Below are 23402 nucleotides of genomic sequence, written 5' to 3' on the forward strand. Positions count from 1 at the left end.
AATGAAACACGAAATTGCAAAAAACAGAAGGTCGATCAAGCTTTTCTTGTTGTTGATCAGCAGATCTAACAACCTTACCGTCCTATCCTTTTCATGAGTACTGCTTTAACAAGCTACAAGATTAGGGTTTAATGATGGAGAAAAACAAAAAAGGTCAAACCCCAACAGCGTAGTATGTAGTATTATCTGCTGTGACTTCTCGGGCACAATTATATCCAAGCATGATTCTCTTAATTTACTTGGGTTCATTCTTTATTTATTTTTTCTTTTTCTATTTATTTTTTTAACGTGGGCTTATGATCCATAACTAAATATTATACATATTGCATTCATATTCCCTGTACTGCAGATAAATGGACATGTGTCCTCAGGCCGGCGCCAAATCCATTTTGACTTCAAAAATGTTTCCCAAACTTCACCCCTTTCCACTATATAAAGGCCTCATCTTTCCCTTTTGATCAGCAACTTAAACTACTTTCTGATTCTAAAGTCACAAAGTACCCTTGTCCATCCTAGTAAGTACTTTTGGAAACTCATCTCTCCACCTCCACATCAAGTTAGATAACAGAACCAGCTGTACCACTGCAAATATGGGAAGAGCTCCTTGTTGTGATAAAAATGGACTCAAGAAAGGTCCATGGACAACTGAAGAAGATGCCCTGCTAGTGAATTATATTCAGAAGCATGGCCCTGGAAATTGGAGAAACCTTCCAAAGAATGCAGGTATACACAATGTTCATCAAACAGTTTCTTTTTTTCTTTTGTTAATAATAAACAAACTGTCATCGATGAGATTTGAACTATCAATTTAATTAATGATTTGTTGTGAAAAATTGTATAGGACTCCAGAGATGCGGGAAGAGTTGCCGCCTCAGATGGACTAACTACCTGAGACCTGATATAAAGAGAGGAAGGTTCTCCTTTGAAGAAGAAGAGACTATAATCCAACTACATAGCATCCTTGGAAACAAGTAAGCTTATGTTTAATTGAAATTTAATTAACCGTACAAATCGCTAAACAAGTTGTTGAAGTATTTTAGGGTTTCTGACCTCCCAAAATCAAAATGATTTGCAATTAATAATTATATTACATCTTCTGATCAATTTTCTTTTTCCAATAATGTTAGGTGGTCAGCTATTGCTGCTCGCTTGCCAGGAAGGACAGACAACGAAATAAAAAACTACTGGAACACGCACATCCGAAAAAGGCTCCTTCGAATGGGAATTGATCCCGTGACTCATGCTCCACGCATCGATCTTCTTGATCTGTCCTCAATTCTCAGCTCATATGTGTGCAACAACCCAGCTGCTGCACTACTCAATTTGTCAAACTTGTTGAATAGTACCCAGCAGCAACAACCCCTTGTTAATCCAGAAATGTTAAGGCTAGCAACAAGTCTGTTATCAATCAAACAAGAAAACCCGGAAATGTGTTCCCAAAATTATAATCTCCATCAAAACCAGATTTCCAATTCTCAGGAACAAAATAATCAAGTTCTCCCACCTTTACAATGCAATGATCAGTTTCAAAATCTTATCCAAGGGGGAGACTTTTCTGCTGACATGGCAAAACATCTGATGCAACAGATCAATGTGAAAGGTTACTCACCAAACATGACCAACTTGAGCTGCCCCCTTTCCCAAGAAAACACAGTCCCTCCGAATTTGAGTGCCGATCATCATCAAACAGCTGTCTCCCAACCAAACTATGTGCCTTGCAGTACTACTTCTGGTAACCCTAGTCCTGATTATCCGGAAAATTCATATTTCCAATCTTTTAACTACAACAAGAACCACGATTTCAGCTTCGATTCAGTTATGTCAACGCCTTATTCAAGCCCGACTCCTTTGAATTCATCAGGTACATACATAAACAGCAGCACAGAGGATGAGAAGGAAAGCTATTGCAGCAGCTGGTTAAAGTTTGAAATCCCAGAGGGTACTTTGGACTTCAGTGATATCATCTAAAATCTCTTGGTGGTAGCTCGTAGCTAGGCATAATAATCTTGTACTTTGTGTTTGTAGTTTTGTATTTTCTTGTAGTTGATGTTGATACTGAAATTCTTTTTTCATTGTTAATTAATACTACAGTCTTTGTTTTTTGTACGTACTAATTAAAATAGCAGTTTCCTATATATATATTAGATATCGATCAAAAGGTAGGGCTTGCATGCGCATTAATTACTAACTAGGGTTCTTCCATGCACGACGACGAAAGTATAAGCATATATAATGTTACCATTTTCTTTGCCAAACTATAGATAATATTTTTTTCAAATTAATCTTATATATAAATGTGTACTTTTTTGAGAGTTCATCTATTATTATTGGGTACTATTATCTTGTTGGTATGTGTAGCGTGGGCAGTAGGACCATCAATTACAAAGTCAAATGTATTACAGAGAAGCAAATGAGAAAACACTTTGATTTTCTTGCTTTGAAGATTTCTAAATTCTCATTCGATACTATCTCCATCATCTCTACGTACAGTAGTACTGGATCCTTTATTTTTCCTTTTCTTAGTTTATGTTGATTGCCAACTTAATAAAACAAAACCCACGGTGTTTTTGTTACATTGTAAGGGAATCATGTTAGCAAATTAAAGAGAGAAATAAGCAAACTAATTGCAAACTTTGAAGTTTATATTATTGGCTAAAAGAAAGAGGAAAACTACATAGAATTGGAAAACTAGTTGATAAAATGAGTAATTATAAAGGAAGCGATCCTAACATTCCAAATCCTACAAAGAATTGGAAAACTAGTAAACAAAGAAATATATAGGGAAATTCTAACTGAACAAACCAAATTTATAACTCCAGATCTAGTAAATAAATCAATTAACTACCAAAAAAACCCCTTATTCCAACCTAATTGTAACTCATTTTTGTACCCGCACTCACCACTTGGGTAGTATTAATTTGTTAAGAATTTACAGTTAAGCCAACGACTCAGAATTACACTGATATTATCCTAGCTTAACCACCTGCACAACCCGACAGATGTTGGATTTTATCACAAAATGTCTCAGTAAGTAAAACATTGGATATAAGTTGTAATTTATCTTGTGGTGCGGTACTCTATTCTCCGATAGTACTAATCCAAGCGGCTTTGGTTTGGCACATTTTTATTGCTGAATCTTGTAAATTGGCTGTGATTGGTAGGGAGGGTTGAGACAAGTTCTGCATTCCTAATTTTGTAATTACAACTCAAATCAACAAAAGGCAAACACAAGTATATTTCCCTTTTTATCTGTTCTTCATTTATTCGTCTAATATATCTACGCATTTGCATAATTAGCAGCATATAAATGTAACTTTGGTAGAACTCTGATGACGATTGTTTGTTATTGAGCTCTTTCCACCAGCTGCCTAGTAAACGATGACCATGAATGATTGATCTGGAAGAAGAAATTTTACCTTCTTTTCTTGGCCGAATGGAAGACAATGAAGCTTCTTGTTTTCAGTTTGGTCAAGAGAGCAGCTACACACATTTCGTGCTTCAATCTACTTCTAAGTCTTTGATCTTGGAAAAAGCACTTAAAGTGCTTTCTACAAAAAAACACTAGTTATGTGCTTCTTGCAGAAGCATTTCAAATGCTTTTGGACATGATAATATTTTCTTTAAAAACGTTTTCAGTCATTTAAAAGCATTTCCTAAACAAGCTCTCATTCTTTACAAATTCGTTCTTTATAAGTAAGCATGCCACAAAATGACTTTGTTTTTTTTTTTTGACAAACGATATTATCTACACTAAGAAGGAGAGGGTGGACTAGCCTCACAATAAGTTAACAATAATGTGGTTCAAATTGATTAACTTGTTTAAGATTGAAAAGTGGGCTATGAGATTAGTTGAACCTCTATCACCTCGTGCTTAATTATCTTCTTAATTCACACGGAGAAAGCAAGACTTTTGACTTCAAAATGCTCGCAGTCATCTTTTCATTTTCTTCACGACAATAGAAAAGGTACATTTAATTTGTTCCAGTCATGCAAACGATAATTGCTATCGGTCACTATCCTTGTAATATTTCAAACAAGAGTAATGCTAGGGAGATTAAATTTGTAAGCAAAATTTTGAAAACTAAAAGATATAGAAGTTGATGATTGGTTTATTACTTTAACGTTGATAAACATGTTTATTCTTATTGGTGACATATCATTTAGTTTGCAAATTTAGTCTCTCTAACATTACTCTTCAAACAATGAGTTTTCTTCCACTTGAAGTGGGGGCAAAATTAACGAATATCCGATACATTTAATATATTTTTTAAAGGATATGAACTCAAATTTGTTCTTGCAAGCGACCCCTTATCACAGTGGTGGAAATGAATTGAATCCTTACATAACAGCATGAGTTCGAATTTTATCGATGACTAATTTAACATCCAATCTAACAAAAATCTACCAACAAACAAAAAAAAAAAAAAAAAACTCAAAAAACTCAAAAAGACCAAGCAAAGCATGACACATTTATTGCCCCATAAGCAAAAAACTCAAAACGAATATGTCTAGGTCAAAAATAGTGGGCTAAAAAACCAGTGGGCGAATCAGTGCAAAATTAGTATTGGCGGTTTGATTTGATTGGTCGATTCTTAATTTTATTTTTCACGTGTTCCATTTTTGTGTAGAAAAAGTGCACATATGGGTCAATAAAACTATTTTTTTGTTGGCTAGAAAAGAAAAAACAGAAGCTATAATGTATGTGATGACAGTGATGGAGTGGGGGGCGTGTTTAACATGCACAAGGCCTTCCACCGATAGTTTTTCCTTTTCGAGTTGTAATTCTAGTTCTACTTTTAATTCCTTTTCTAGTTGTAATTTTAATAGCTTTTCTAGTTTTACTAGCCTTTACTTTTCTAGTTGCTTTTCTTTTTCGAGTTGTAATTCTATTTCTACTTGCAATAGCAAAATATGTTCCTGGGTCATAAAATTGGGATTTACGTCATTTTGATTCCCTCCAGAAAAGCAAGTTTTTCTTACCTTCCTGTACGAGTAGTGAAGAATTATAGTGAGTTGTGGTTGGTTGTTGACCGATGGAAAGCATGGGAGTCTTTGGGCATAGGAGGTTCTCTCTCTCTCTCTCTTACGATATAAATAAGTCGAGGAATGAGCTATCATATGCCTTCTGTTTGAAAGGCTAATTTCCTTTTACTCAATGAAGAAAGCTAAAACTAAAAGAGTAGGACATCAATTGTATTATAAAAGTTTAATGAGAGATGCGAATCATAGCATATCCAAAGTAGTACTTTCGTTTTGTTTTCAAGGCAATTAAATTCTTATTGTCCGGTAAGGCAAGGAAAGGCCTTTTCCCCTAAGGGCGAACTTAACCGGGCATGGAAGGCAACTCTATCAAGTAAAGCTAGTCATCAGTCAGGGTTGAGACAGTAAGGTCGTTCAGGCTTGCTTGAGATGGTAAAGTCGGGAAGGCCTCGTTCAAGTTCTATTCTCTATATGAGCTTCGGGTAACCAAATATGAACTGGTACCATGGGTGACAGCGAAAGAGGCACTTGTAAGCGATAGCACTGGACTTGCTTACTCAAATTAGTCTTACTAACTATTCTCAAGTAGAATGTGCTATTGGGATAACAATAGGAAAATGAAAGTCTTGCTTGTACTGATCTTATTTCTAGTTAATAGCACCTTTCATGTGAAGACTAAACAGCAACTAAGATAATAAGAGCTATAGCTAGATGATCATCTTATATCTCTTGATCGGACTAGTCTCGTCCCATCTGGTTTGGCTGACATAGACAAAGGGTATCCTTCTCGGGTGAACGTGCATGGTATGGTGAGTTGCTAGCTATGGCCCAATATAAAGCAATATGAATACGTTTTCTTACTAGGAGTCCGAATGAATGGATATTTTCTATTGATTATCCCACTCACTCTCTTTCTTACACTGACTTGTTAGCTATTTTGTCTGCAATTTACACTTTAAACTACTCAACCAATAGGAAGAATGGAACCAAAAAGGGAATCCAACTCGATTACAGGGCACTATAACTCGCGTTAAGGGGGATGAAAATGACTCTACTGAACAAGAAGAGGGCGAAGGATAGGTAAGAGATTTGTTGGCTTTACACCTATAACTTACTTGCCTTATATTACTCTTGCCCAGAGAGTTTATATTGGAAGAAAGCCTACACTTATATTTTTATATTCTACACTACCCAAAAAAATATTATCCATTTTTACGGGAAAGAGCTGAGAGGGAACTGGACGAAACTTACATGCAAGGAGACTTTAATAGGATCGCAAAGGGAAAGATATATAAAAATAGATAACAAAAAAGCTACTTCAACAAGGGTGAGAAAGAGGCTTGTTAAAGCTTGAAAACTGGTCAGATTAGGATAGTAAAGTAGGAGGACCAGTGCTGGCATCAACCCTTGCCCAACCTGCTCGTTTACCCCAGTCTAGCTTGAAGAGGCCCATTTTAAAGTTGCTAAATGTTACTCAATTCTTTTTTCTTCATTCAATTTGTTTGACACATCATCACTTAATAAAATTTATAAACGATCAATCTAAAGCCGTAGTCGGCTTGTCAAAATTTCACAACGTACCAGGTACTAAACTGTTAATCCAAGAGGCAGGTACTAACATGTCTTATTGGATAAAGTTTAGGGTATTGAACTGAAATGAACTCCTTTTAAATCTAATTATAATTTGGATTTGATGATGTAGTGTACAATCGATATATATATATATTTTTTTTTGAACAAACAATATTTCTACAGTAAGGGTGTGGGGGGAGTTTGGGGGGGGGGGGGGGGAGTTTGGCTAGCAATAATATGATTCAAATTCGTTTTTGGTGAGAACCAAACCTTCGATCTCTCACTTGGCTACATTTGATATTATGATGTCTACAACTTTACATGCTCGGTGCATGAATGAGAATTTGTTGAGTAGGATGTGAGACAACCTTTGTTTTGACAACACATCACCTATCCAGTGTCGGTTACAAGATTTTTGAGGTCCGGGGCAACGCCCAAAAATGTGTCCTAACTTCATATAAGAAATTTTTAACTCGTAAGATTATGCTTAGAAAAACACTTAAAACTCAATAATTTAAAAAAACGGAAAACTAATTTATTTTTTATTGAGAGAAGGGAACTAAAAAACCTTGGGTTTAAAGTGTTTTTATATAAATCTTGAGTTGTTTCCTCGTCATTGTGGGACTAAAAAAAATTAATCATATTTTTTACTCTTTAATTGATATATATATATATATATATATATGTATAAGCATTGTATGAGCACTAAATTAAACCTATTGGTGACACATAATATGATTTGCAAATTTGGTCTAAAAATCTGGTCTACATTAATTAGTCTTTGTTGAAGGTTAGACTTGAAGATGAATGGCTTAAAAGTAAAACTGTAATCCACATAGCTATTAGCTAGTAATTAAAAAGAAATTAATAATGAAACAGAAGTTCAAAAAAATTGGAAAGAATAAATATGCACATAGTACTTCGAGGTCAGGTCCTCTCGTTAATTTTAAACAACAAAAACTACTGCTTCTAGTTAAGCTTTTTGATTATTTAACCAAATTTTATAAATTCATACTCTTATGAAAAAAAAAAATGAGTAGAAATTTGAAAATAAAAAAGCAAACATAGTATTTTGAAACCAGGACCTCCTGGTTAATTTTAAATTGCATAAACCACCACCTTTGATTACACTTTCTAATCTTTTGGCCAAATTTTATAAATTTATACTCTTATGAAAACAATTTGTAAAAATTGTAAAGTAGATAAACACACAGTGTGTCAAACCCGCGACCTCCTAATTAATTTTAAGCAATAGAAACCACTAATTCTAGTTAAACTTATTGATTATTTAACCAAATTTTATAAATTTATACTCTTAGGGAAACATATATGAATATATCACCCTAGTAAATTTGGTGCCCCTAATTTTTTTGGGCCCTGGACATTACTAGGCCAGGGCCGGCCCTGCACCTGTCAACCAACCACCTCATATCCAATGAAAGGATCCCACTCTTGAAGGTTTGTTATTGGGTAGTGCTATCAACATACCTATTTTTACCTTTCACACACCTCTTTCAATTTTTGACTATCGAATCAAATGAATTGAAAAACCAATGAATAAAAATTAACAAGAGTCTATGGAAGGTAAAAAAAAATGTGTGAATAGTACTAACTTTTTTATTATGCCAATGAAAAATGATATTGAAACATCGATTTATTCTTATGCAACACTATGCAACTGTGAAAAAGGAGAAAAACAATGTGTTAAAATCACTTCCCTGTGACAATATACACACACTTATTCTTATGGCTAGGATCATCTCCTGAAAGCTAAGCTTAGAGAGGAGCAGAAATACAAGACAACATGCCTTTCCTTTTCGTACAGCATGCGAATACCCGACAACAACCGTACTACTACTAGGAGTATACTGTACAAATTAAGACTTGACCCCATTGTCTAGATATGCAACACGGATCACGATCCTCTCCTGAGCAAAGAATAAGGATCCTCCTAATCAAACATATTGGATCGTTGAAATTTTATCTAATGATTATAATAATTGTAGTCGTTAGATAAAATTTCAATGATCCGATAGGTTTGATCAGGAGGATTCTCATCTTTACTCATAAGAAAATCCTGATCCATGCAATACCATGATTAAACCTTTTACGCTTTTTCTCTGCTGCTTTTGAATCTCCAATACCAATAAGCGAACTTTTCCAGAATCTTCTTTTTGCTTTTAAACCTAATCTTCTTGTATAATAATCTTGACTCAAAGAGCTACGCCCAGTTGTGCAGTTGTAGTATTCTCTACACAATAATTTTCAAATGGGAGGACCCAACGAGTCTTTGGCGAAGACCCATCCCAACGCCCAATGAGGTAAAAAAAAAAAAAAAAAAACTTTAATGAAAAGTTTCGGTACTGTTTACTTTAACGAAAAATCATATTTTTACACTAAAAAGTCAATCATTGTACTATTCACTTTATTCTTTATTTTTCTTTTATCATTAAAACTTAAAATTTTCAAATTATTTTTATTAATTTTTCTAAAAAAAAAAAAAGCTTAAAGCTTTAACAAATCAAAGTTATTAAAATGCAGGTAAAGAAAGTCTGTGGGGCATACGAGAGAGGATTAGCTTTTCCCAAAGGAACTTTTGGTCGGAATAATTTTTGCTTGATTGGCCCTTTTATGTTTGTCATGTGTTAGTAACAAGTTAATATTTTTTCATTTGTGGTTTGGACTGTTGCTTTTCCCTCGTATATATAATCTCTACAGTCTTTTATCTCTTCCGTGAGTTGGAACCTACTTGGGGTTGTGCTAATTTGTCCTCTGTGGAAAGGAAATTTCACTTTTAATCCTAGAAATATTTTTTTTAGGTTATTAACCCTAGCTTAGTTGAATGAACATTATTTGACTCATTTGCTTTGTTACCTGCAAATTAGAGTCTGAAATATATGTAAAAATAGTTCGTTAAAATTAGAGACGATAACTTTTATACATATATCAAATTGTGATTTGTTAGCACGATAACTTTATATGTACGAAGAAAATCAAGTATTATATATGAATTAAATGGACACCATTTTGAGACATTTTACAGTTTTGCTTTTTGATTATATGTACAAAATTTATTTTTCTTGAGTACAAGCACTTAACTCTGACTCATTTTAACCATTAATCCAACAACTTAAAATAAGTGACCAATAATCATTGGACTTCATTGTGGAGCCAAAAATAATCCAAAAAATCACGGAGCTTACACGTGAATTATTTCTGAAGAAAGACAAGATTGTCCTTATTAAGTGAGCAGGGATCAGCCTCATTCACCACGCGCAGCTGAGGTAGAGCAAACAATGATCAACGACTGCTCAGGGCACCTCTGCCCGTAGGAAAAATTAAAGGTATTTATGATAGAATAATCCCTTATTCTTATTATAAATGCACTCCTAATCAAAGAAGACATCTTTCAAGTAAGTTATCCTGATTCCATTTATTTAGGATATTTACCTAATTATTCTAAGATATTTATTTACACAAATATCTTAAAATATTCTCACCCAAATTCCACCCAAGGGCTAGCCACCTTATCTTATAAATACTCCATTTATCTCCAAAATTTGGGGAAACTTTAGCTACCCCTAAAGAGGCTTTTTGCTTCCCACAAACACTCAAAATACATTATTTTCAGAATTCTAACTTTGGCATTAGAGACTCTTTGACCAAAGCCCCTTCATTTATCATGGGCGCTTGAGGCTTTTGACCTTAATCTTAGGTGTTATTATTTTGCAGGTGCAGATTCGTCAATCAAGGAAAGGCGGAAATTTGCATCCACAAATTGGTGCTTTCATTGAGAGCTCTGATCCGAAGGCTCGAAGAAGACTCTTGCTTTCAACTTTATTCGTTCGTAGATCCACGACTACGATGTCAGGAAATTCAGAAACCACAACCAATGAGACCTCCTACGTTGAAGGACATAGACCAACTGGTGGAGATCGCGATGTGGCTCCATGTCGTTGCTCTTCGAGGTTTACCACGGTAAAGACTGCACCTTTGCCACCACGAGCTACCGTGGCCATGCCAGCAGCGGCAATCGCCGCTGTAGTGGCCCACGGGACAACCACCACTCAACGCGAGGAAACCCTAGGGCAGGAGGCCCACGACGCAAGTAGCCAACAGGCGCAGACCCAAACAGCTGCTCGCCCTCGGCAACAACTTTTGGCTCCTGCCACGTTCACTTGGATGCGAGCTGCCTAGACTGAGGTAGCCCAAGCCACACCAACCGAGGTGGCCTAGCGCCCATACGCCCAACCTACTCCCACAACCCTCTAGACAGTCCAGCATAGTCCTATACCAGTTCAACTAGCCCAGATTTAGATCCCAAGGCCGACGGTTGAACCAAGGTATTTTTACCCCACCTTACTGCAGATCTGACCCATCTTAGCTCAAGCTTTGCACCTAGAGTCCATTACACTACCATAACTTAAGCAGGCGTCTACCGTCCCAACTCTTCCATTCCAAATGGCGAACAACACATATCTCGACAAATCGCCAAAGTCACAAGCACCCTCGCGCAGCAGACTACCTTGGTGAGTCAGCTCTTGCAACGCACCGAGATGCAGCGTGCCCCGGACGAGGCATCCCGGAGCAGGACAAGGGCAGGCGATGACGTTTCTCTCTAATGGCATCCTAGTAAGTAGCCCTTCGACTAGTGTAGACTCTCGTCTTAGCGCGTGGAGGAGCGTGCACTCTCGGTTAGGCCCCCGAACGAGCATACATTTATGTTTAGGGCCACACTCCAATAATCAACATGGACAACCTTCCAGGCAAAGTGTTCATACGCGGCTAGGCCCGCAAGGAGCATCCTCCACCTCACATTGGAGTAGGCAGCACGGCAGAATGGGATAAGCAGTCGCACAATCCGACTCAAGTTCAATCGGCAGCCTACAAGTAAAGGTGAAAATTTGTAGGTGTTATTATTTTGCAGGTGCATATTCATTAATTAAGGAAAGGCGAAAATTTGCATCTACATTTATGAAATGGTAAAATTACCCAAGAAAAATTGATACAAACACTCTTTGAAAGTTTGGTGGGTGGGCGTTCGATTTCCATGTGAACTGCAGTGTAATGTTTCCCTTCCTCTCTCTCTATCTGAGCCATTTATATTATTTCATGTTATCTTTAGAAAAATAATGTATGCGGAAAAAGTTTGGCTGTACCACAGGCACACACGACTTGGGTCTGAAGAGGAGCTGTTACCCAGTAAATGAACCAGTTACTATCACACGCTTAAGGTCACGCATATGCTGCTTGCTTGAATGAGTTCATCACAGAAACGGTCAAATACCTAGAACGATGCCCTTCCTTTCCAACACCGAAACTGCTCAATTTGCTTTCCCTTTTCATGCACAAGTTTCAATATATATAACTCTCTTTCCCTCTTTTCTCTTTTCTTTTTTTCACCTTTATCTTTTTTTTAGCTGCATGTTATTAACCTTCGGCCATGTTAATTGCCCATTTATAATTATATATGAATAATATGAAAATATGACTAATTAGGCTTGTGACTAACTTGGCACGAGAATACCAGATACATATCCAATCTATTCCTATCTCTATATTCAGTCATGATGAGAGAGAGAGGGAGAAAAGGAGAATGCACACAATGTATACAAGTTTATCTCCTTATGACCTTACGTAGCAACAGAGGAAATCTTTGCTTCAGGAGTTATGCTTCTATACATCAGTATGGTAAGTGGCTCGAATTAATCCACTCATTGAAATTCTACAAAACGTTAATGCATATTCAGTCATTAATTCAACACTATATGTTATGCATTGACGTGGTATAGAGTTGAGGTACACTAGTATACCCAAATTACCAATATTAAAACGAGGAATGTTAGCAATTTTTTATATGAAAATTCACATTTTTTTCGTACTTGACTTTCTCACTTCCAGTGTTATGATTCAACCTATTTGTTTTCCGTTATCATTTAAAGAACAACTTTACTTAAAAAAATTAACCAAAAAAGTATTGGGGGTGTGATATCCATACACCCATTTTTACTTCTTCCACACTTTTTTGGTTTTTAGCCGTCGGATTGGATGAATTGAAGAAGATCAACGAACAGAAATTAATAAGGGGTGTGTGAGAAGTAAAAAGGAGTGTGTGGATAGCACACCCCAAAGTATTATCTCGTTGAAAGATTCTATAATTTACATATCTGCCTTTTCTCAAGGCATTTCTTTAGACAAAGACCTTGTTTTTCTTCTTCTTTCCATATGGTAAATATTTCTCAAACATAGAGTGTAAATCAAACTCAAGTTTAATCATTTAGTCGTCTAATGACAATGCAACAAATAGATGAACTATGTTATTAAGTTAAACACTGAAATTTTGACAAAGTTCATCATATTTAATGGCTTGAAGTTGTGCCACATATTTAATGAGCTTCATTTTATTTTTTCTTATTTTTGTTCAACAATCCTTGCTTTTTCTACTCATGTTCAGACCACCATTTACCTTCCTCGTTATACATGCCAGTCAAGGTTGGCTTCTCATGTCGATCTTGAAGCCATAAGAAAATTTGGCAGTTATCTCGAAAATTTCAGAGTTGCTAGAAAGATTGAAAATAAATTTTGAATTGCATCGTCGTTCTCATAAATTTGCTTAATAATCTTCACATGCGTAACACAGCAAAGAAGAAAAGAGAAGGGAATGGCAGGGGGGGAATGAGGGGGGATAATCCTCCTATCAGTGTTTGAAGAGGATAGAGAATGAAAAAAGGAAAATGACACTACATCCTTCCAAATCTTTATACAGCCTTTTCTTATCATACAAAAACCCAGCACTAGTACTTAAAATCCTCTCTCTCTCTCTCTCTCTCGGGTTCCCCCAAACGAATATCTTCTATTTTTCACGGACCCTCATTGCCCTTTAGTCTTTATAAAATTATTGAACCCAAAAGTAGTTATAAACTACTGTATTATGAGTGCCCACTTTACTTCGTGAAACTCCACACACACAGTACACGGAGCGTCTCTCTGCATAATTCGAGAGGTCACGGTTTCTTTTCATCTGGATCATAATCCCCATCGAAATCACATCACACCATTTCTAGATAGAGAAAACTCCCACTTCTACAGAAAGAGAGAGGGAGACGAAGAAAGATGAAAAAAACCAATCTTTCCATCTGGCTTTTTACTAATTTCATTTCTCACTCTAATTTCTGTTCAAAGTTTGTGGCTTAGGGTTTGAGGAGAGAGAAAGTGCAGCCTTTTCTTCTGCTCTAAATATTTTCAGAATCTCTTCCCTTTACTTTTTTTTTTCTTTTCTCCAACTTTTTCCATTTCATAATTCAAAAAACACCACCATAAAGTTGTCACCTTTCTCTAACAAAAAACAAAACCAGATTTCAAAGTCCTCACCTTTCATCATTTTTCTCCAAAACAAGCTTACTTTACTCCCAAAATGTCATCATTTCTTCCCACCTCCACTCTCACATTTTTCCTCCTCCTCCTCCTCTTATTAATATCCAGCTTTCATATTTCCCTCGCCGGTCTACTCGTCGAACCAGTGACCGGTCACCCCCAGCCGCTCAAACCGGGGGAATACTCCAGCCCCAACACCATCCCGGCCCTCCCGTCCCAAACCCAGACCCAAACCTGCCACCTCGACCTCTCCGCGGAGCTCTTCGGCGGCGTCAGCCAAGCATGCGGCCGAGACCTCGACCGGAGCCGGTGCTGCCCTGTTTTAGCCGCCTGGCTCTTCGCCGCCCACGCCGGATCAGCCCTCGAGCTCCCCTCGTCGGATACGGCTCCGTCGGCGGTGCCCGACCAGCCGATGATGCCGGACGACTCGCAGAAGTGCGTCAACTCGCTGCAGTCCTCGCTCGTCAGCCGGAACATTAGGATTCCTCAGCCCAACGCCAGCTGCGACGCGGTTCTGTGCTTCTGCGGAATCCGGCTCCACCAGATCGGCTCCTTGAGCTGCCCCGCCGCCTTCAACGTGTCGCGAGGATTTCACAACGCCACCCCCACCGCCGCTGTCAGGAATCTCGAGAAGAACTGCCGCAACTCTTCGTACTCTGGATGCACCAAGTGCCTGGGCGCTCTCCAGAAGGTCAGTTTCGTCTTTTCATATTTCAATACGAATTTTCCCCCTTTTTAGATTACAAGAATGCCCTGTGACTTGAGTGTAATTACAGCTCAAGGGAGGGAGCAAGAACGGAACGGCGGGGGACAGGAGCACGAGCGAGAGAGCGAAAAAGATGTTCAACCTTGACTGCCAGCTAATGGGCCTGACGTGGCTCCTCGCCCGGAACAAAACGGCGTACATTCCGACCGTTTCGGCCGTGCTGCGCGCCATAATGTACAGCGCGCACCCGCCGCACGAGAACACGTGTAGCCCGGACCAGGAGAACATGCCGCTGGCCGTGGATTCGCTGCAGATCGAGAACGGGCAAGGTTTCGCCGCATCGCCGCCGTCCATCTTCTTGTTACCGATTCTCCCTCTGATCATTTGGGCGTCTCTGTTTGTTTAGGGGAATCCGGGTGTGTGAGGTTTTGCCCATTTTTTGGGTAGTCCCTGACACCCTGTCGTGTCGGGTCACGTGACGCAAGTGGACAAGACGGGGCTGTTGGGTTGTTTTTGTCATTTTGCCCACTGTAGATTTCAGCTCGGTTTCGAAATTGTAGTCAAAATTGTAGTGAGTAATAATTCGTTCCTCACATGGGGAGAGATTCACTTCCAATACGGTAGACACAGGATGCCACGGCAATCTGCAGTGGTTCTGGGTTGGTGTTTTAAGTCATTTACACAAAAATAACTTACATGAAACGAGAATGCTAAACTGACAGTGTTTTAAACTAATCACGTGAAGTTGAGTGGAAAGTTAAAATATGTGGTGATGTGTAGTGGTCGGTTTAAGATACCGTCTTTTGACATTTCTGTTCTATACAAGTCTCTTCAAGCATGGTCTTGTTTTTGGCCGCTAGCATTGCGAGGGTCTAGTCACTCACGTGAATGCAGGGAAAATAAGGTAAATAAACGGGTTTAGGACACTGCCCCCTACTTAGCATATTTGTTTTTTGTTTTTTTTTTTTTTTTTTGGGTCCATCGATGGTAAGAAAATAAAGTAAACAGATGGGTTTGGGACTCGGGCTATCCAATCCGAGGGTGAAAATATTCTATTTGATTGATTAGATTCATGGGTGGTGGGAATTTCTGGAGTTGCATTAATGGTAAATCATTTGGGGGTGCCCAAGGCTCATTTATAACATAGAAACTCCCCAAAACTGAGGATGTTGGTCGAAGAGTAAATGCAAAATTTTGGACCTAACAGTTTCGGATTATAAAACCCAGGACACTGTAACTTGAGGAAGTAATAGAAATGGATTAATTAATAAATTGTTTTTGGAATCGGGACTATTAAAAGGCAGTTTCACATGTTACAGGGAGCGAATTGCGGATGTATCATTGTCTTGCTCCTCCATTGGATAATTCTTTTTGTGTTCGCATTGAGAATCGTGTTCGGGTTAATTTTGGTTTGGTTGGGTTTGATTTAGCTTGTTTGGTAAATTTTGCGCAAATGCTATAAGTTATTTCATCTTTGTGCAATCTCCACTTGCATTAAACATTTCTTAGTTAACCAAACAAACTGCAAATTGTGTGAAAATGGCAAATCCATTCGCTCTTCTATTGAATAATTGTCATGTGACAAGCACGAGGGTCATTTTCAAGCATGTTATCGTTAATTCCATGTAATTATGAAGAAAAATTGATTTCTGATGGGTTTAGTCGTGTAGAATGATAAGAGTAGTCTTCCGCTTATCACATAATAAAAAAGTGAATGAGTTCGACGGTAATCCAAAATTGCAGGAAGGTTGAACTAGGGGTTGACATGATCCATATCAAAACATATTTTTCTTCCTCATTATTTAATGAATCACCAAACTAAAAGAATTATAAATACATTATTTTGCCCTGTAAAACTTGACCAACAGAAAATCACAATCTTCAAATCACCTAAGTAGTATCAAATCCATCCCTTACCAGCCCTTCCCTATAAGCCACAACCAATCAAGTGTCACCCCTGCAAATATACCTCCAAGCAAGAACATCACCAGAAGATTTCCCAAAGCATTTTGCTCCGGCCCCTGCAAACCCAAAAAACTCCGATAAGTCTTTGCTTTCAACTCGAAAAAACTGTTAGGTTTAAGTAAATTGAAGTGCACAAACCTTGTAGCCCTTCGGTGCTGAAGTGAGGACGCAGACAGTGAGGTAACCGTTGGTTAAACCTAAGAAGGATGTGAGCATGATCATCCAGCCTTGGTCACCATACTTGGCCGTGAAATAGAAACACGGGACAAGTAAGAAGCGTGAAAGAATCACGATCATGAGCCCTCTGCGCGATTCCATCTTCAGGAATTTCACTAGCGGAATGTATCTTCCGATGAGATCACACACATTGTACATTGTAATCAAAACGAGTGCATACCTGACAAACAAAAGTATGCACACTCATGTAAGCGTACTCTGAGCGGGAAGTGAATGGAACATTAAGGCAAAGGGAAAATTTTAACAATGCCTCTAAACTCAGTTCCCTATTCCAATTTGCCTGTTTAACTTTCAGTTTGTTCTGAGGCTCCCTGATCATTTAATAGGTTCCGGTATGCTCCAAATCTGTCAATTTTTTTTGTAAACTGAGAGGTACTTTCGTCCATTTAAGGTGGGAAAACTAACGAAAGTTGAGATTGAAAACCGAAAGGAAGACATAAGTTCAGGGAGTAGTGGTAAGGTCCAAGGTGCAAACATGTCATGTGATAGATTGTGTTCAGTACATACCATGTTCCCAAACTGTGAGATCCAGTGTCTTCTGATAAGAATCCGGGGAAAATTGACAGAGTAAGCGTATAGATTAGAAACATGCCAAGTGCATAATCAATGTTTTGAAGCAATAGCTGTTTGTTCCCAAGTCGGTCAGGTTCTTTTCGATTTTCCACATCCTGCATCAAATTCCAGCGTTTTTTTTTGTATAACATTAGAACATGAATGCTTGGGAAACTTTTTAAGCAAGTATTGGACAGAATAACATACTGTTGCTTCTGGCAATTTTTGGATGCCACCGGCAGCAAGGTCAGCTGAAACAGTTTTAGATCCTTCGGAAGCTGCCTTTGAGCGATAGTACTTAACAATTGGCAGCTTTGGAAAGGAAAAAGCATAGAGGAGAACGCAGAGAAGCTCGAAGAATGAAGAGATGGCGAAGAACAAAACTGCAGTGGACAGTGAAAAAATAAACAGCCTATAGTAAGAGATCCAAAAGAAAACAGTAAAATGTTCAACAAAATATGAAAAACTGAGAACTTTGAACCTACTGGCTCCCTTTCGAAGACCATTTTGGGAATTCTCAAATGCCGCCTTTGTAATCAGCCTCAAAGCAGAGGTTAGAGCTCCTGATGCAGCCGAACCAGCAAGGAAAGACTGAAAAGTTTGAAACAAGAGAAACTCAGAAACTGATAACAATTTCGAAAACACAAAGGAAAACAAATATTAAGCATCGAACATGAAATTGTGGAAAGACAATACTGACTTGGATGAGCTCAACTGGCATGAAAGAGAGGTCTCCAACCATTCCACCTTGCACATGAGCATCTGCAATTCCAAAGGCAGCGCTAATTGCACAAATTCCGATAAAAGTTCCAAAACCTCCTTTCCCTGATGTAGCTAAATCCAACTGTGCCAGAATCAAGAACATTTTAGAGACTTAAACCAATGCTAACATTGTGAAATTAAGAAGTATACTAAAAATTATAATCTTTGAAGATTTGATGGGAACTTACAACGAGCACCAACAGAGAACTTAGGAAAAACAGAATGTATCCAAATAGGTTTCGCTTCCTAGTATTGATCTTCGCCTCATGGTATGACAGTGCAAAGATCGTTAAAAGTGCGAATGGCTGGTATACCAGTGTAAGTACCCTCGAGGGATGGTACCGCTGCAGCGGGAAAAAAGAAAAAAAAGAAACAAACCCGAGGCATTTATCCAACTTCAAAGGTAACAAACTGTCCAAACACACTGCCTACTGTCACATAATTCAAAAGCAAATACAGGAGATTATGAACTAACAGGAACAGTGAGAACAAAAAATGATTTCTTCAGGCAGTTACCGGGAACAAGTTAACATAGTAATCTTGAATTGTGAGCATGCTGTTCCATGAAAAGAGGCATCCATTTCCAAGAAGCCAACACACTAAAATTGCAGCATACTTCCCCTACAATTAGAGAACACATCCATATTAGAAATTGGTTCTACGCTAATTTAAGCGAGAGGGATTCGAATTTGGGTGCAAATTCGTGCTAGCGTAAAGGAAACAAAAGAAAGGGCAACAAACCTCAAGCTTTGGAGGGGGTGCATTCACATCAATGCCTGCCATGACTGCTTCCTTTCAACCAGCTTCCCTACAAAGCGACGCCTTTATGGCAAATTAGCACACCAATATATAATAACCCACATGATTAGAAGTCGTTTTTTGGAAATTATTTATTAATGGCTAGTTTAAATTGATGATCTTCGGCTATTCCTCTTAAATTTTTCTTCTCTGGCCACGAACTTTCTGCTCAATCTCGTCATTAGCAAATCATTAAATTTCTTGAGTGCATAAAATAAGACTTAGAAATAAAGTCCTACTGTGAATCTGTCACTACAATAATCAGAGTCAACCCCCCTTCAATGAAGAGATTTTAGTTAGCGAACACGAATGGTACATCAAGTATCATAATACGAGTGGTTAGATACTTAAAAAAAAAATTTCCAACTACTTATATTATAACACTTTGTGTACCAGATCGTGTTCCCAGCACAGTAAAAAATTTCTCCCTTCAATGATTAAGATTTTCTTAGATTCAACCAGACAAGGCATTAGACATTTAAGTACATAATTTGTCCATCTTGTATCTATAAATTAGTTCGAACGTTAAAAATGAAGTTGTAGACTTTTCGCCAGAAGATTCATTATAAGATAGGAGTTGGGTTCCTTGAATAGGGAGGTGGAATGTCTGCCCTCCTATTTCCATACTCTCCCCATATATGCTTTCTGTTTGTGTAATCACGGCTACATCAACATTTTATATTCCTATTACTTTTTGTTTTATTATTTCTATAAAAAATTAATATAAAATGTTAACGTAGCTTAACCGTGACCACACATCACAAGAGGGCATGAGAAAAATATGGAAATGAAAAGACAGACAATCCACCTCTCTTAAATAGGGCGATGTGTCACCACTGTTACACGTTCATGTTCAAACCGTAAATTAGATTAATTTAGATATAAATATCTGTTCGCAAGAACAAACAATATATGATATTCCCAACGTATAAAATTTGAATCCTACGATGCAAGAAGAAACAAAAAACCCAAGCGATCACATTTGAATTTCCTTCATCATTATCTTTCATAAACATGCAAAACCAAAGATTTATCCACAAAAGGAGAGAGAGATAGAAACTTACTCTTAGAAGAAGGTGGGTAGGATTGGATATGTATGGATTGGACTGTGAGTGTGAGAGGACCCTTTTCGATGAAGACTCCAACTTTAGCCGTCAGCTACTGTGCAAACCCAGAAATAAGAACTCGCGGGTGTTTGGTTGCTGGCGTAAAACTCAAATCCTATGTTTGTTCAACTTTTTTCTGGCTTTGTGGCTTCCGGAGTTGCACTGCATTCAACAAAGTCGTGAGGATTCATGAATCACAATGAAATAATAATCCAGTCCAATTCAATCCATAAACAAAATCAAATCTCAACCCGTTTTAGTTTCCCCCGAAAACATCTCAGATTCTCAATAGTCGCCACAGAAAATTAAGAAATAAAAGAAAAAAGAACTGTAAGACTTTGAATTTGAATAGGACTGGACGTTCATGGCCAGTTGTTTGGGTCTATAAAAGGACAGAAAGGAGTGAAACTCTCCTGAAAAGGGACGCAAGTGTTAACAAATTAGGGGGTGTTGACTCTGCCGCCACGGCGTCTGTTTCTCCCTCGTCACTTCCACGTGCACATTGGTAATAGGAAGAGGATCCTCTCCTGAGCTCAGGATGAAGATTCTCTTTATCACGAAAACCGGATCGTTCAATTTTAATCCAACGGCTCTAAATAGGGGGTCTCTTAAAAAATTATAATAATTGCAACCGTTGGATTAAAATTGAATGGTTTAGATTTCGTCGTCAGGAGGATCCCCATCCTATGCTCAGAAGATGATCCTCTTCCTTGGTAATATTCTATTTTCTTTATTATTGATTAGATGCTTTATTAGACATCATAAAATAGTACAGAGAAAATTATAGCAGCGGTCTCTCAATTTTAACATAATTGAAGTAATGGTTCCTTAACTGAAAATTCATGACTATTAGTCTCTTAACTCCTCAAAACGTGTAGTTATAGTCTTTTTCTTCAACTCCGTTAGAATTTACATTAAAATGAGTCATGTGCTACGCACATGAAGCTGAATTGAGGGGCAAATATGAAAAACCAAAATAAGAAAAATTGTAGCAATGATCCCTCAACTTTAACCCAACTAGAGAAATTGTCCCTCAACTTTAATCCAATTAGAGCAATGGTCCCTCAATTTTAACTCAATTTTAGCAATAGTCTTTCCAACATAACTTATTTTAATGGAATTCTGACGAAGTTAACGAAAATGATTATAGCTGCACGTTTTGATGAGTTAAGGGATCAATGGTCATTGATTTTAGTAGAGAGACTATTGCTTTAATTTAATTAAAGTTAAGAGACTATTGCTTTAATTTAATTAAAGTTAAGAGACCATTGCTTAATATTAAAAACTAAAATTGCTTCTTATTTTAAAGACACGCTGCCTGATTAAACATTATTGGACGTAAATCAAACGTTGTACATATACTAGCGCTAAAAATGATAAAATATTGTCTATAGAAAATGGCAAACCGAAAGAAATACGCTAGTGATATCGACCTTGATAAAAAAAATAAAAAAATTAAAAATTAAAAAAAAATTAAAAAAAAAAATCTCAAGAAGACCACTTGGGACAAGACTTCGGGCTAGTTTGATATTGCTGTACTTTGAAAAAAAACCGATTCTGCTATGCTGTGAGAATAAGTAGCTGTGAAATAAAGCAGCAAAGTGTTTGGTAAACTTTTTTTGTAAAAGTGCTTTTGAAAAAAAAAAAAAAAAGCAGTATTATAGTGTTTGGTAAACTTTTATGTAAAACAGATGTGAAAAAAAGTCGGTTTTTCAAAGCAGGGTTTTGCAGCTTCTTGTTTTTGGCTTTTTTTTCACCCAAAACTGTGAAAAAAAGCTGAAGCTGAATGTTTACCAAACACAAAAACAGCTCCCAGCTTTTTTTTATACCAGCTTTTTTCAGAATCACCTCAATACCAAACCAGATCTTCGGGGTAGTAAAAAAAGCTCCAACGCACTTGGATTTCAACATTTACCAACTATTGCATTAGTCGACACCACCGTCATCACCTTCATAATCGGAAAGCCAAGTACACCCTCATTAGGTCTATTCCCACGAGTAATTACCCGGAAAGCAAAATTCATTCATAACTTCTCCTTGATTAGCCGGGATATTTCCGTCGAACATTAGGTCTATTCCCAGGAGTAATTACCCGGGTTTCGCTTTGTCTCCCGAGTTGCCTCATGAGGTGGTGGAGGCTGATGTGGTATCAGGTCGACATGGTCGCACTTTATCTAAGTAATGCTACATTTATCATATGTTGACGTGATCCTATTTTATCTGAATAATACTACATATCACATTTGTATTATCTCTATAATAGAAATATGACTCACTATCATGTGAATCCTATCTTTATTGGAGAGGAGTTGGCTTTATCTAAACACGGGATGACTATTGGCCGGAGGTTCATGTCAAGAGCATCTCCAAAGGAGATGTCAAATATAATATGTCAAAATTTTATTTGATGACTAATATGACAAATTGAATACAAATGCTAAATTCTCTTCTTTTCCAATGGATGTGTCAAATATTTATTTTATTATTTTATTGGGCCTAGAGTTACATTAACTATTAAAAAACAATCAAAATTAATTGTAGTTTTTATTTTATTGGTTGTTAATGGGATCCATGTATTAAAAAATTCAATTAAATATATTTGACTCATTCTTTGTTTGCTGTAAAAAAAGGCAGCTAGAAAGCAAAGAGTCCAATGACTCACATGCCACATCATATATGACATATCTATTGAAGAACACCTAAATATCTTTTAATCATATTTGACATATTTAACATCTCTTTTGGAGATAATCTAAAACCATGGCTGGTGTCACGTAGTTATGGTATCGCAAATCTTCAGAGTCACATTAGGTCGGACGTCCGACTGGCTAAATGTTCAAGGGTTTCGTAAATTCCGACCCCTGATTTGAAATCGTTGGGCAGGTTGGACAAGGTTATATAGTTGTTCAAAGCTATGTCGCCATCATGTATGAAGACATAAATTTGGTTAGTGGTGGTGTTCAAGTTGGACAAAGTTATATAGTTGTTCAACATTGTCTGTGTTTCTTCATTTAATTGGTCTAAATTCTGCATTGGATAAAAACTGAGCTTTTCAAATTAAAATCCGTCACTTATATGACTTGTCAAATAATACAGCAATTTGAATCTGGTATTTCAACAAATTATAAATAAATTTTTATGCGACTTAACTTAATACGACACATTTGCAGTCAGTGACGGAGATAGAATTTTGTCACGATTAGTGCGCGATAATTAAAGAAGTTCCCATCCTCACAAACCTTAGAGATCTTAATTCCCATACTCAATGGAACCATCAACTACAAGACAATACAATCCAACAGGTTTTGCAAAAGCCAGTATTAATACATAAAGAAGAGAAGATCAGAACA

General features: G+C 37.4%; 3 protein-coding genes across 4 annotated transcripts; 2 read left to right on the plus strand and 1 right to left on the minus strand.

The window, feature by feature from the left end:
* The first annotated feature begins 482 nt into the window (after positions 1 to 482).
* LOC137709372 (transcription factor MYB41-like) lies at positions 483 to 2106 on the plus strand. The gene is made up of 3 exons (XM_068448464.2): positions 483 to 723; positions 842 to 971; positions 1128 to 2106. The coding sequence occupies exons 1-3, from the start codon at positions 591 to 593 to the stop codon at positions 1966 to 1968; spliced, it is 1104 nt and encodes a 367-aa protein (XP_068304565.2). The 5' UTR covers positions 483 to 590; the 3' UTR covers positions 1969 to 2106.
* An 11221-nt stretch (positions 2107 to 13327) lies between these two features.
* On the plus strand, positions 13328 to 15248 carry LOC137708743 (putative GPI-anchored protein At4g28100). The gene is made up of 2 exons (XM_068447892.2): positions 13328 to 14617; positions 14703 to 15248. The coding sequence occupies exons 1-2, from the start codon at positions 13967 to 13969 to the stop codon at positions 15036 to 15038; spliced, it is 987 nt and encodes a 328-aa protein (XP_068303993.2). The 5' UTR covers positions 13328 to 13966; the 3' UTR covers positions 15039 to 15248.
* A 1157-nt stretch (positions 15249 to 16405) lies between these two features.
* Positions 16406 to 20456, minus strand: LOC137708626 (equilibrative nucleotide transporter 3). 2 transcript variants are annotated; one of them, XM_068447743.2, is made up of 11 exons: positions 20304 to 20456; positions 20011 to 20214; positions 18890 to 18956; positions 18665 to 18769; positions 18337 to 18492; positions 18087 to 18230; positions 17872 to 17977; positions 17594 to 17769; positions 17342 to 17502; positions 16736 to 16994; positions 16406 to 16653 (listed from the first exon to the last, which is right to left on the minus strand). In XM_068447743.2, exons 3-11 carry the CDS (start codon positions 18929 to 18931, stop codon positions 16546 to 16548), a joined length of 1257 nt encoding a protein of 418 aa, XP_068303844.2. In that variant the 5' UTR covers positions 18932 to 18956; positions 20011 to 20214; positions 20304 to 20456; the 3' UTR covers positions 16406 to 16545. The 2 variants fall into 2 exon arrangements, with proteins under 2 accessions (XP_068303844.2, XP_088545862.1); XM_088689736.1 differs by having other exon boundaries at positions 18890 to 18970; positions 20304 to 20424.
* Between the last annotated feature and the right edge of the window lie 2946 nt (positions 20457 to 23402).

This window comes from Pyrus communis, chromosome 17 (assembly GCF_041283825.1).
Source record: "Pyrus communis isolate YQ-2024b chromosome 17, ASM4128382v1, whole genome shotgun sequence".
NCBI lineage: Eukaryota > Viridiplantae > Streptophyta > Magnoliopsida > Rosales > Rosaceae > Pyrus > Pyrus communis.

Excerpts from the sequence above, each read along its gene's own strand:
- LOC137709372 (XM_068448464.2), top strand. The coding sequence starts at position 591 with ATGGGAAGAGCTCCTTGTTGTGATAAAAATGGACTCAAGAAAGGTCCA. Across the intron at positions 724-841 it reads AAACCTTCCAAAGAATGCAG|GACTCCAGAGATGCGGGAAG; the intron begins GTATACACAATG and ends AAAATTGTATAG. Across the intron at positions 972-1,127 it reads CATAGCATCCTTGGAAACAA|GTGGTCAGCTATTGCTGCTC; the intron begins GTAAGCTTATGT and ends CAATAATGTTAG.
- LOC137708743 (XM_068447892.2), top strand. The coding sequence starts at position 13,967 with ATGTCATCATTTCTTCCCACCTCCACTCTCACATTTTTCCTCCTCCTC. Across the intron at positions 14,618-14,702 it reads GCCTGGGCGCTCTCCAGAAG|CTCAAGGGAGGGAGCAAGAA; the intron begins GTCAGTTTCGTC and ends GTGTAATTACAG.
- LOC137708626 (XM_068447743.2), bottom strand. The coding sequence starts at position 18,931 with ATGGCAGGCATTGATGTGAATGCACCCCCTCCAAAGCTTGAG. Across the intron at positions 18,231-18,336 it reads GTTCTCTGTTGGTGCTCGTT|TTGGATTTAGCTACATCAGG; the intron begins GTAAGTTCCCAT and ends ATTCTGGCACAG. Across the intron at positions 17,978-18,086 it reads TGCCAGTTGAGCTCATCCAA|TCTTTCCTTGCTGGTTCGGC; the intron begins GTCAGTATTGTC and ends CAAACTTTTCAG.